The sequence below is a fragment of the Artemia franciscana genome, chromosome 14 (genome assembly GCF_032884065.1).
Source record: "Artemia franciscana chromosome 14, ASM3288406v1, whole genome shotgun sequence".
NCBI lineage: Eukaryota > Metazoa > Arthropoda > Branchiopoda > Anostraca > Artemiidae > Artemia > Artemia franciscana.
This window is the reverse complement of record NC_088876.1, coordinates 33,680,067-33,693,349: the sequence shown is the minus strand read 5'-3', so window position 1 is coordinate 33,693,349 and position 13,283 is coordinate 33,680,067. Positions and strand designations below refer to the sequence as shown.

Below are 13,283 nucleotides of genomic sequence, written 5' to 3'. Positions count from 1 at the left end.
CATCCGATACAAATTTTGAAATAGACATTTGTTTTAAATAGTTCAAAAATTAGATAACAAAAACTTCGGTGTCGACAATACCCTCCAGGGCTCGGGAGGCAAGCGTTGCAAGTTATGTCCTAGGAGGGCCTATACGGTTCTTATGAAAGGGACGCTCGTATAAACTTCAGTGAGGGCTCATTTGATTGAAAATTGTAAGCTTTAGTTCACTTTTTACGTTTCAAAAAAATTCGAGGGCAACTAGCCCTTCCATCCTTTTTTTCCAAAACTCTCCGACAATAATTTTGAGAGAGTCTTTTTTTTATAATTCATAGATCATATGGCGAAAACTCCGGGGTCGACACAATCCCTCAGGGCCCAGGGGTAGGCGTTGTAATTCATGCACTGGGGCATATATGGTTGTTATGGAAGGAAGGGTCGTATAAACTTTAAAGAGGGCTCATTTGTTTGAAAAATTGAAAGTTCTAGTTCAGTGTTTGAGAGTCAAAAGAGAATGGAGGGCAACGGGCCCGCCACATCCCCTTTTCTCCAAATACATCCAATAAAAATTTTGAAATACCCATTTTGTTAAATATAGTATAAAAGTTAGACAACAAAACTCAGGTGTCAACACAAATCCCCAAAGCCCTGGGGCATGACCTGCTTCCAGGGCCTGGAAGTAGGCGTTTAAAGTTACGCCCTGGGGGCATACATGGTTCTTATGAAAGGGATTACTCGTATAAATTTTAGAGAAGGTTCGAATAATGGGAAACTGAAAGTTCTAGTTCATTTTGTAAGAGACAAAGGAGATCCAGGGCAACTAACCCCTCATACCTTTTTCCCCAAACCCATCAGGTAAAAAAATTTGAGATAGCCATTTTGTTGAAAATAGTTCAAAGGTCTGATAAGGAAAATTACGGTGTAGATACAACCCCACAGATCCCGGTGGCAGGTGTTCTAAGATATGCCCTCGGGGCAAATATGGTTCTTATGGAAGATACTCGGGTAAACTTCATAGAGGGCTCATTTGACTGAAAATTGAAAATTATAATTCACTTTTTGAGAGTAAAACATATCGGAGGGCACCTAACACTCACCATCTCCCAACGCACTTTTTTCTCAAACCCGTTCTATACAGATTTCGAAGTAGCCATTAAAAAAAATACTTCAAAAATTAAATAACAAAAACCCCGGTGTAAACAGCCCCTCCCCCCCGGGCCCGGGGCAGGCGTTGTAAGTTATGTCCATGGGGCACAAAAGTTTATATGAAAGGGATTCTCAGAGAGGGCTCATTTGATTAGAAACTGAAATTTCTAATTTACTTTTCTAGAGTCAAAAGACATCCGAGGGCAACTAGCCCCCCTATGCTCTTATTTCCAAAAAAAAAAACATCCGATAAAAATTTCGAGATAACCGTTTTGTTGAAAATAGTTCAAAGGTTACATAAGAAAAACTTCGATGACGACACAACCTCTGGGGGATAATATGGTTACGCTCTGGGGGATAATATAGTTCTCATGGAAGCGATGTTCTTATAAAATTCAGGACTAGGGGGCAGATTTTGTAAGTCATGCCATAGGGGGAGGGAAACTACCCCCTCCCCCACACCGTTTCCCCAAAATGCATCCAATAAGAATTTTGAGATCGAAGGGCAACTAGCCGCCCCAGGCACTTTTTCCCCAAATCCATCCAATAAAATTTTTTAGATAACCGTTTTATTTAAAATAATTCAACTTAAAAAACTTCAATGTCGACAAAAGCGCCAGGGATCTGGGGCAGGCGTTGTAAGTTATACCTTTGGGGCATATAGGGTTATTATGGAAAGGAGTCTCGTATAAACTTCAGAGAGAACTCATTTGATTGGAAATTGAAAGTTCTAAATAACTTTTAGGAGTCAAAAGAGATCCGATGACAACTAGCCCCTCCCCCACGCCCTTTTACCCCCAAACCCATCCTTTAAAAATTTTGAGATAGCTATTTTGTTAAAAATATTTCTAAGGTCAGATACAAAAAAATCCAGGGTAGTTAGATTCACCCGGAGCCTGGAGAGTTGTAAATTATGCCCTGGGGCATATATGGTCGTTATGGAAGAGATCCTCGTATAAACTTCAGAGGTAGCTCATTTGAAAGGAAATTGAAAGTTCTAGTTCACTTTTTAAGAGTTAAATGAGATCGAAGTAAAACTAGTCCCCTCCCACGCCTTTTTTCCCAAACCCATTCGATAAGATTTTGATATAGCCATTTTTTAAAGTAATTCAAAGGTCAGATAACAAAAACTATGGTATTGACATAACCTCCTAGGGCCTGGGGGCAGGCATTGTAAGTTATGTCCATGAGGCATACATGGTTTTTTGTGAAAGGGATGATCGTTTCAACTTCAGAGAGGACTCATTTCATTGGAAACTGAAAGTTCTAATTCATTTTCTAAGAGTCAAAAGAGATCCGAAGGCAACTAGACTCTCTACGCTCTTTTTCCCGAAACCCATGCGATAAAAAATTTTAGATAGCTATTTTGTCAAAAATAGTTCGAAGGTCAGATAAGAAAAACTTCGGTGTGGACACAACCTCCCAGGTCTCGGGGGCAGGCGCTCTAAGTCAAGCTCTGGGGGCATATATAGTTCTTATGGAAGGATGCTCGTATAAACTTTGGAGAGGGCTCATTTGATTGGAAATTGAAAGTTCTAGTTCATTTTAAGAGTCAAAAGAGATCCGAGGGGCACCTAGCCCCTCTCCTTCGTCTTTTCCCCAAGGATGGGCTTTTTCCCCAAGCCCATCGGATATATTTTTTGATGTAACCATTTTTTTAAATAGTTCAAACATCAGATAGTAGAAACTCCGGGATAGACGCAACCCCCCAGAGCCTGGGGGCAAGTGTTTTAAGTTATGCGTCTAAGGTTTTTATTTCAGGGGGGGGGGGGTCTTATAAGCTTATAAGGTGGCTCATTTGATTAGAAATTGAAAGTTCTAGTTCACTTTTTCATTGTAAAAAGAGAATTTAGCGCAACTGAGAGTTCAGAGTTCTAGAGAGTTGAGAGTTCTAATTACCTTTTCATGAGTCAATAGTTTACAGAGGGGTTTCCCCCACCCCCGACACAAACATCCTCTTGTCCCTAAATAAATCCAATGATAGCCAGTTTGTTTGAAATAGTCCAACGATAAGATAACAAAAACTTCATTGTCAATGTATACCCCCCCCCCCAGAGCAAGGGAAAGGGCTTTGACTTATGCCACGGGGGCATATAAGATTGTTATGGAAGAGGTGATTGTATAAACTTTTGAGGGGAATCAAATGATTAAAAATTGAAAGTTCGAATTCACCTTTTTGGACTCAAAAGCGATACGATGGTGACTAGGCCCCCTCTCACTCTCAGCCTCCTTTTTCCCAACTACGTTCAATCGAATTTTTTATTTAGCCATTTTCTTCAAAATAAACCAAAGACAATTTAAAAAAAAACTCCAAGGATAAAATAGTCCCCCAGAATCCGGAGGCAAGTCTGATAAAATGTGCTCCAGAGGCATATAAGGTTTTTATGGAAAGGATGGTCGTAAAAACCTCAAAAGGGGCTTATTCGATTACATATCCGAATTTCTAGTGCACTTCTTAAGAGTCAAAAGTGATCGGACGGCAAGCAGCCTCTCCCCCCAAGGCCCTTTTTCCCCTTAGGCGTCCAATCAAAATTTTGAGTTAGTTATTTTTTTTTCAAGATAGTTTAAAGATCAAGTAGCATTATGCTTTTTGGCTACCCATCAGGAGAAAAAAAACCCTGGGGATCATGAATCTTTCTTTTTTTCCATTTGGGTTGTCCCTGAATGGGTGGAAGGAGGTCATAAAAAAGGATTGAGAAGGAACTGAATAAATATATATATATATATAGATATATATATATATATATATATATATATATATATATATATATATATATACATCATCAATATTGAATCTATCGGAAGACCTAACATCTTATTTAAGCATTGTTTCTTAAAATTGTGCAAACTAAAGCAATACAAAGGACTAGAATTGAAAATTCTTCCATCCTCTCTTTAAAATTCAGGTATAAGACTCAACCATAAAAAGGAATTAGACTTATTTATCTCATCTAAATCGGGCAGCATAGAAAAAACTTAGCCAACCATTCAAATCCTCCTTACCATTTCTTCTTGGAGACTGGCCCCTTCTACAGACCACAAATTTCTTTGTCTTTGCAACCAACCACCATTTACCAACCATTGAAATCCAACCAACCATTGCTTAACCTAAACTTAACCAAAACTCAACCAACCATTCAAATCCTCTTTGCCAATTCGTCTCGGAGTACTGGCCCCTTCTAAAGACCCAAATTTCCTTGTCTTTGCAGCCGAAGCTTTTAATTCATCAAATAGCGTATCACTATTTTTCCGCCTTAAAGCGGGACTTGATCTAAAGGAAGTTATGGATGGTGACGGTGAGGACATCTGAGTTTCTAATGTCAGGGCATTGTAGGTCATTTCACCACTAACATCAGTTGGATTTAGGGAGAAAGCTGGACCAGAAAATCGAGTTGGACGAGGTGCTTCATCAACTTTTCTATAAAAAAAATGGCAATTAGAAAAAAACGCCATGCCACACATGATTTTAACCTTTTGGTATTAATTATGCAAAAGAATATTAAGATGAAATTCCAAATACAAACTATTCTAATATATGATTAGCGAAGCCTCATTAATGCTGAGGTCCTTGGATCAGCACTTTTATAGTTTAGCCGCTGAACTAGGTATGATGATAGTTGTTGATTTACATCATGGAACCGGGCCTTCCTCTTTAACGAAACACCTGGGTCCAGTCCATCTGCATGGAATGCGTTACCAGTGTTACCAGTTACCAGCGTTACCAGTGACTATCAGAGCGACAAAACGCAAACCTCGGCTTAGAAAAAATGTAAATATTATTTTTTATTTTTTGGGTTTTTAATTTTTTATATTTGATTATTTTTTGGGAGCATGATTGTTGGATTTTATAACGAATGGTAGGGGAAGAAGGTTGGCTACGGGAGGTAAGGCTGGTTGGGACGCAGGGTGGGGAAGGTGACTATTGATGAGTGATTGAGATTTGATCTGTAATTAATATTTTGGTAAGATTTATCCCATTATTTCATTTACCTAACTATTTGATTTATTACTCAGGCAGATATGTGGACTTTCGTGCGACTGAAAACCTTCATTGGTTTTTCTCCAGCGTGAAAGTGGTATTTTTATTTTTCGTCATTGTTAAAAATTGGCCCCACAGTAGCTGGGATTGAACCCCAGGCCTCGTGCTGCCAAACAACGATCAATTCACAGTGCCACCACTGTCACAGGAAGATTATAACGCACTGGTTTAATCTGTGGTTTTTAGATCTTAAGTACTAGAGACTATCACCACAGTACTGTGGTCATTTTCAAGGATTAACTGTAAAATGCAGAAGACAATTCAAAATAAATTGTTAATTACTACTTTTTCCATTTGTATTTCTTATGTTTCTACAAGCTACTTGACTGGTAGCTGTTAAAAGCTATTCATAATTTTTTATTTGCATATTTTTTAAGCAAGTTTAGGTAATTCCCAAGAAAAATTCGAAGGAGTATTATAATTCTGGCTCAGTGTGTAGACAAATATGAAACTAATAAATTAAATGTAAGCATTCCAGTGGAATAGCAAGGGTAAGGGGCATAAGAAAAACAGCCCTGGGCAACATACAAAAAGGGAAGGCGGCAAGCATCACGCTATTTAGATGAGTGACGGTTGGATTTGGCAGCAGCAACAGTCAGGCAAGTTAGTGTCGACAGGCTCCCTGTTATAACGCAATAATAATGAGATCAGATCAGTAGATAGACCGATTAGATCTCAGAAGTCAGACCGATATAACGTGAACACGGTGCGCACGCAATCACCTTTACTACGTTACACTTTGGCGATACTGACGACTTGCAACCTTTGTTGACAGTCCCTGCTTGTCAAATTCAAATGCTTCGGATGTGAATGCCTTATTAACGTTACTGAAACAAGATATTGATTTCAACAATATCTGGAAATGGCTTGAAAGTATAGATTCAAAAATAAAATGACTTTTGATGCGGAGAGGCCCTGAATTTGTTTTACAGATTTCTCTGAAGGTTCGATAGCAGCACGCAAGATTCAGGCAGACATGGACTCTACAACATTAAAGGTATTATCGACAACACAGAGAAGGCTGACTAGAGATTCTTTTTGCTGTATTGCCAAATGGTGACTTAAATGCTCTGAGCGTTTTGTGAACTTGTGCAAAAATGGTGATTTTTGTGCACTTGGATGGTAAATCCTCTTCCGACAGCTTCATCGTTCTACTTCTGTTGTCTTTCCCGAAAAAGATCGATTCCTCTAAGCACCGAAACTGAAATCCACCGATGGATTTAATGCCTGGTGGAAATAGGATCCCAGCGGTGCCGAACACAAAATAGCTCAAAATCAATTTTTTTGCAAATGGAAGAATATAGAAAAGACTTCGGAATGGACAAAAAATTGATTAAAAAAAGAAAGAATTATCGCTTAAATAAACTACAAACTGGCATTAATTTCTGATAAGAATCCTTAATATTATACAGAGTCTGGCAAAACGATATTTCGCGTTGCGTGGTAACAAGGAAGATGACATCAGTACTAGTTTCACCCGGTCTCCCAGGCGAAAGTGTCTCCGTATTAATCCAGACAAGAAGAAGAATAAGAAGGGTTTAGAAACTGCACTCTTCAAAAGAGTGCAGACGGTCTGGTTTTATAATTTACTGCTGATGACGAATTTACTGCTAGTATATGTTCGAAATATCTAGTTAAAAATTTTATGTCTGTTCACTGTCGATCAAAATGTTCCATTCCTATTTTGAACTGTTATACTTTCGTCATGGAAAGGCAGTGTGGTCTTCGAAGTTATCTTTGTATTAGCTCATTTAACCTATTTTCTAACAGTGAACTTACATTTCACTGAAATACTAAGATGCACTGCTTTGTTGCTTTAGTTTTCATATAACTGTGTGTCAATGTTTAGCTTTGCTAGGAGTAAAGCAAGATCCTTTTTTGCTTGAATAGGCAGGTGATTGGGTAGGCCGAGGCTCGCCAATTCATTTATGATTTTTGCTTTCTGTGGCTGTTGTAGGTACATGGACACAACTGCATTAGAGTTTAGTGTGAAGAGACATATATAAGGTGTTAGCTTGTTACATTGTTCATCCAGCTTGTCGTTAATTATGGGTATTATGGGGTATTATTATGGTATTATTATGGGTAATTATTGTAATTCCTGGTAATGCTTCTGATTCATTTCTGCTTGAGAGGGGTGGCCATGCAAACCTCTTCTCATTGGATGTGGGGGCTAGTTGACCTCAGCCAGTAGGTACATGGACAGAACTGCATTTGAGTTTAGTGTGAAGAGACATATATAAGGTGTTAGCTTGTTTGGTTGTTCATCCAGCTTGTTATTAACTATGGTATTACGGGGTATTATTATGGGTAATTCGGGTAATTCCTGGTAATGCTTCTGATTCATTCCTGCTTAAGAGAGGTGGCCAGGCAAACCTCTTCTTATTGGATGCGGGGGGCTAGTCGATTCAGCCTTGGCGATTTTCCCCGATAGGAATGTGAGCTGAGGTGTTTTGAGAAATGAGTCTTGTGGAGGGGTGCCTGTTGATTTGGGTGGGTTAGGGTTAGGTGTTCTGTGAGTGAAAATGATGGATGGTTTCATAAAGGATTTAGTTTGGTGATATTAGGCTGCATTTACTTCCAAAGCTCTAAATGGGTAAGGTTTGGCTTTCTTTGTTGCAATTTGGAGCGTTAGTGCTCGTTTTTTATTTGCAGGGCATAGTGTTTTATTGGAAGAATTATAGGCTGATCATTTTTGCAATTTACCATTCCTTTGGGATGGAAACTCTTACATTTACTGAAAGTTTGTAAGATTTCACTGCATTTGTTTGTTGCGTTTCATAGTTATAGGCATTTTTGGCGCTGGATTGGTTTTGCCTTGTAAGGTTTCATTTGTCCCAAGAAGAACATCTGGCCTGGAAAATTGTTATTTTTCTCAAAGAGTGAATAAGAAAGGCATGCTAGACTTTTGACCACTAGCATTTGGTTTTCCCAGTTGGGTGACATCTCCAACTGGGATTGGGCTACCAGTTCTATCAGAGAGCCCCTCCTTTAGCTCCTCAATATGTTGTTCTGGGGGAGGGGGATGCTGTACACAAATATTGGTTTGGGGTCCATAGAGCAGACTTTATTAGGATGTTAAGAAGGGTTTTCAAGTTAAGTAGTATTTCTGCTGATTTAAAGTCATGGTGAGCTGTTAGCATAGATCCATCACGGTTAATGTTTTAAAAAAATATTGATTTTAACAATTTAAAAATTGCAACCCTTATTAGAGTTATCTTCTTTATATCAAAGAAGATATAGAGATAAATTATTAAGTATATTCCAATGTTTTGTGAAGGAGGAGTTGAAACAAGAGAAGGGGAATTAATTTAACTGGGGAGATTTTTTTTCTTTTTTTGGGAGCTCCTAGAAAGGACCCCTTTATAAGTCATTTTCATTTTCATCATGGATGGTGACAAAAGCCACCACCTGCACCATTGCGTTATCTATTGAGCTTGACCCATCATGGGAGCTTAGAAATAGTGAGCTTGACCAGCCAAAATGAGGCCTATGTGGAGCATTTTTCTGTAGTATTTAGCATAGGGTCCGGGGGACTTTTATGGGGGAAGGGGGAGGGGTTGATCCACGAATTGCCTAATGGAATAAGCATTAATATTAACAAGAGGAAATTATAGACCATACCGTTTGTACTCTTTTGAAGGGAGGATTTCACCATCCACAAAAAAACACCACAATGTGGTCCAGAAGAAAGTTTGTTGGTAGGGTTAACAGCTGGTAAATAGAGATAAATATTCACAAGAAAGGCAAGCAAAATTCTTATGAATTTCTTCATAATACTAATGATACATCATGTTTCCAAACCCTTCTTCTTCTTCTTCTTGTCTGGATTAATAAGGAGACACTTTCGCCTGGGAGACCACGGCATCAAATAGGGAGGAAAAACACTCATGGACTTGGATTATACTGATGATTTAAGCATATTAGATGAAAGTGTGAGCAAAGTTTGGAAAAATAGGAAGAAAAGGCTGTACACCAAGATTAGAATATTAGAAGCTACAGTAATGACAGTGGTCAAATATGGCTCTGAAGCATGGGCATTCCGAAAAGCGGATGAAGATTTGCTAGCTGTTTTCTGGAGAAATTGCCTCCAGACTGTTCTGGGTGCTCAGCTGACTGACTGTATTTCAAACAGTAGGCTGTGCGAAAAATGCGGTTCAATCCCTCTTTCTACGGCTATAGAGGAAGAAAGGTTGAGGTGGCCAAGGCACGTTGTGCGGAGGAAGGATGACAGATTGCCGAAGATTGTCCTTTTCATTAAACTGTCTAAGCAGATCGTCCTCGTCTGGGGTGGGAGGCGTCATAAAGAAAGATTCAAAGGAAATGTAAACTTCCTGAGAAGGTGTAAAGAGGGGGACTATAAATAGATTGGGATGGATGAGGAGCGTGTGTAGCTGTGTTGGCCTCTAGTGGCTTCCTGCAGACAGCAAGTCCCTCTGACAAGTCCCTCCCCTGGAAACATCCCTCCCCATGGAAAGTTCCCCCATGAAAAAAACAGCAGAAAATTCGTCTTCCCACTTAAAATGTATGCATCCTTCCCAACAACAAATACTATGCGTAAGCAATGGGAAATTTTGTAAATTAAAGACCTTTCCCCTGGGGCTGCGGGGGGGGGGGGGGGTTATGCTACATCCGAAGGCATAGTCACTGGGCCTTTTAACTATGATGAACAAAATCACTATCTCAGAATTTCAATCGGACGATTTTTGGGGAAAGGGGGAAGGGGCCCAGTTACCCTCCAATTTTTTCGGCTGCTCAAAAAGGGCACTTAGACACTCTCACGATATTCTAGGATCACTTGATCGATACGATCACCCCCCGGAAAAAAAAAACAAATAAACTTGCATCCGTGATCTTTCTTCTGGCAAAAACAAATACATAGTTCCACATTTTTGCAGACAGAAGCTTGAAACCTCTACAGTAAGGTTCTTTGATACCCTGAATCTGATGGTGTGATTTTCATTAAGATTCCATGACTTTTGGGGGTGTTTCTCCTTTTTTCAAAAATAAGGCAAATTTTTGCAGGCTGCAAATGTGATGAGTAAACTTAATGAAACTGATATATTTGAAATAAGCATAAAAATCTGATTCTTTTAATTTGTCTATTGGTATCAAAACACCGTCTTTAAGAGTTTTGGTTACTATTGTTCCGGGTTGTTCCTTACTAGGAGTTCGTTACCAAGAAATATTTGATTTTCAAAACTAAGTATCATGGACACCTACAGTAAACTGCAGTTAATCAATAGTTCCATGATTGATTTCAACTTAGGTCATTTGACTTACCCGTTGAAGAGAAGGAAACGACTGAGGATTGAAACACCTCATGAACAACACTTTTTGAACATTTTTTAATGATTCTTGTAAATCTGTTCATTTCATTCAGTACCATTTCAATCAGTGTCATTTTTGTAAATCGGCACCGACAACAAAAAAAAACTTCCAAGCTTGACTTGCTGCCTTTTTCTTTGCAAAAACCTACGGGAGTCTTGTCCTAAAGGGAAATTATCTATGGAATAAAAGGACTGAAATTTACCTGTTCAAAAATCTAAGGCTTGCAATCTGAGGCTTTTCTCTGATAGCAACTTCCGGTTTTAGGGTAATACCTCTTCTAAGTTCTTGTGGGGATCCTGTATAAGACATTAACAGCTTCTCTAGATCAGGAATGTCAAAGAGCTGAACTGCACCTAATATTTCACCCATCATTTCTTCACGGACATCCAATCGGCCAGAATACATGAATCTAAATATAAAGAAACGACGATAATCCACAATAATTGTAAAAACGGAGATTTCCCAATGGAAAGGTGGCGGTTTTTACAAAGAAAGAAGAAAAAACTAAGGCAGATTCAAAAAACCTCTTGGAAGTATTTTGAATCTTAAAGTGTTTTGAGGAACAAAAAAATGCGGGAAAAATAGAAATATTTTGAAATCGAAACACCAGCTGAATCTTTGCCCAGGTCATCTTCGGCCTCAAGAATACAAAAGCAAATTAAAAAAAAAATATCGGAAAAAAGTTGAAAAAATATTTTTGAAAAGCTAAAAAGTAAAGAAAAAGAAAGTTCGAAAAAAAAGAAAGACCTAAAAAAAGGCTAAGTATAAAACTAAAGACCATAATAAACAGTGACGAATAAAAACAGGAATACAAAATGCAGAAATGCAGAAAATACAGAATTTGTTTCTAATTTAAAATACGGAAAAAAAATGTTCCGAACCATTATCTACGGGTAAAATATGTCTACAACTATCCTTACAGATTATTATTGGCTAGAGATCTCCTCACGGTTCCAGAAGTTCGAAAAGTGATTCTATACGATTAAGTAACTGTACGGTCCCGTTACTCTATACCTATCTACCTTAGTTCTACTCTACGAAGGATGGTGTCTTTGATCACTTCCACCAATTTAATAATCCAAAAATCAGCAGACTCGATAAGGGTAAAAAAATGCACATTTTAAAATTAGAAAAAATGTTCTGACCCTTTAGGCTAAAGATATCCTTACAGCTCAAGAAGGTAGAAAAGAGATTCTGTATGGTAAACTTCTTCAGATGTCGTAAAGTAATATATCCTTTATTACAAAGATATTATAAACGTAAAATTATAAAAGATATTATAAAACCTAACCTCTAACCTCTACCTCTACCTCTAATCATAAAACCTAACCTCTAATCAGAAAAGCTTACTTTGACTCTAAAATTCAAAAGGCTATTTTTAGCCTTTATACTTTTAAGCACTCCTACTGACCAATTTTCTGGGAGATTTGTCCAGCTCTGTCCATGAAAAGGCCCTCCCAAAGGACCAGATAAATAATAGCGCTAAATAAATAGATAAATGAATAAGCGCAATAGCGCTGCCTAAGTAAAGAGCGATGTGGGTACAATGTATTATTTATTTATTTATGTTTTTTTTTTTTGTTTTTTTACCCGGGCACTTGGTATCGAAGGAGTTGTCGTAGATCTTTTGAATAGTCAGAAGAGATTGGAGGGCAACTAACCCCCTCCCGCGCCCACCATTTCACCAAACACATTTAATCAAAATTTTGAATAGCCATTTGTTCAACACAGTTGAAAGATCCGGAAATCATCTCTTTGAGGATGACAACCTTCCCCTTCCCAACGGCCTCAGGGCAGGGGTTTCAAGTTATGCCCTGGGGGTATTTAAGGTTTATATAGAAAGGGCGATCGTATAAACGTCGGAAGGGGTTCATTAGATCAGTAATCAAAAGTTGTAGTGCCCTCTTTAAGATTCAGTGTGACCAGAGGGTAGAAACCACCCCCAAACCGCTAGTTTTCCCAAAATGCAATTGATACCAATTTTGAGATGGTCGTTTGTTGTCGCAGAAACTTCTAACAGGGTTTATTTGAAATTAAGTGGGTAGTACCCCTTTTACTAGTCGCAATTGAGTAGAAAGCAACCAACCCCCCACTTACGCCCATGATTTCCTCAAATACATCCAATAAAAATTTTGGGATAGCCTTTTTGTTCAACGTAGTTTAAAAAAATCCAGAAATTAGTCTTTGAGGATAACGACCCACCAGAGCCCACAGGGCAGGGGTTGTAAGTTATGCCCTGGGGGCATATAAAGTTTGTATGGAAAGGAGGGTCGTAGAGACTTCGGAATGCACTCATTGGATTTGAAATCAGATGTTCAAGCGCCCTTTTAAGATTCAGACTGAAGAGAGGGTGGATACCCCTCATCTCGTATTTTCCCAAAACATGTCTGATAGAAATTTTGAGATTGCCATTTGTTATCGCAGAAACTCTAAAAAGTAAATATGCTTACTGAAAACAAAATACGCTTGAAATGTTTTCACCCTTCTTTTTCTCATAAATGAAAAATTATCAAAACCTTAACGAAGAAATGTCAGTATATGTCAATTAACTGACAGTCTATGGCCATTTGTTTGTTCTTTTTTTATAGTAAAGCGCAAATTGTCTTCTGGTCTTGAGAAGATATAGGGGTTATCACCCCTACTCATGTTAATTTTGCTCGTTTTGAGTTTTACTCGGCTATTTATTGTAATTTGGGTTCGTTTTGAGTTTCATTTATTTATAGATAGTGATTTGTGGTAGGTTTACTCTTGGAAAATTATTTGACATTATTTTTGCTCATTCTTGGTT

General features: G+C 38.3%; 1 protein-coding gene across 2 annotated transcripts in view; it reads right to left on the bottom strand.

Annotated features, from left to right (window-relative positions):
- Positions 1-13,283, bottom strand: part of LOC136035618 (centrosome-associated zinc finger protein Cp190-like) — a 70,349-nt gene that overhangs the window by 46,721 nt on the left and 10,345 nt on the right. For both annotated transcript variants that reach the window (XM_065717504.1, XM_065717505.1), the window contains exons 3-4: positions 10,698-10,904; positions 4,260-4,543 (exon numbers count right to left, since the gene is read on the bottom strand). In XM_065717504.1, the coding sequence (XP_065573576.1) occupies positions 4,260-4,543; positions 10,698-10,904 (491 nt within the window). The remainder of the gene's footprint in view (positions 1-4,259; positions 4,544-10,697; positions 10,905-13,283) is intronic.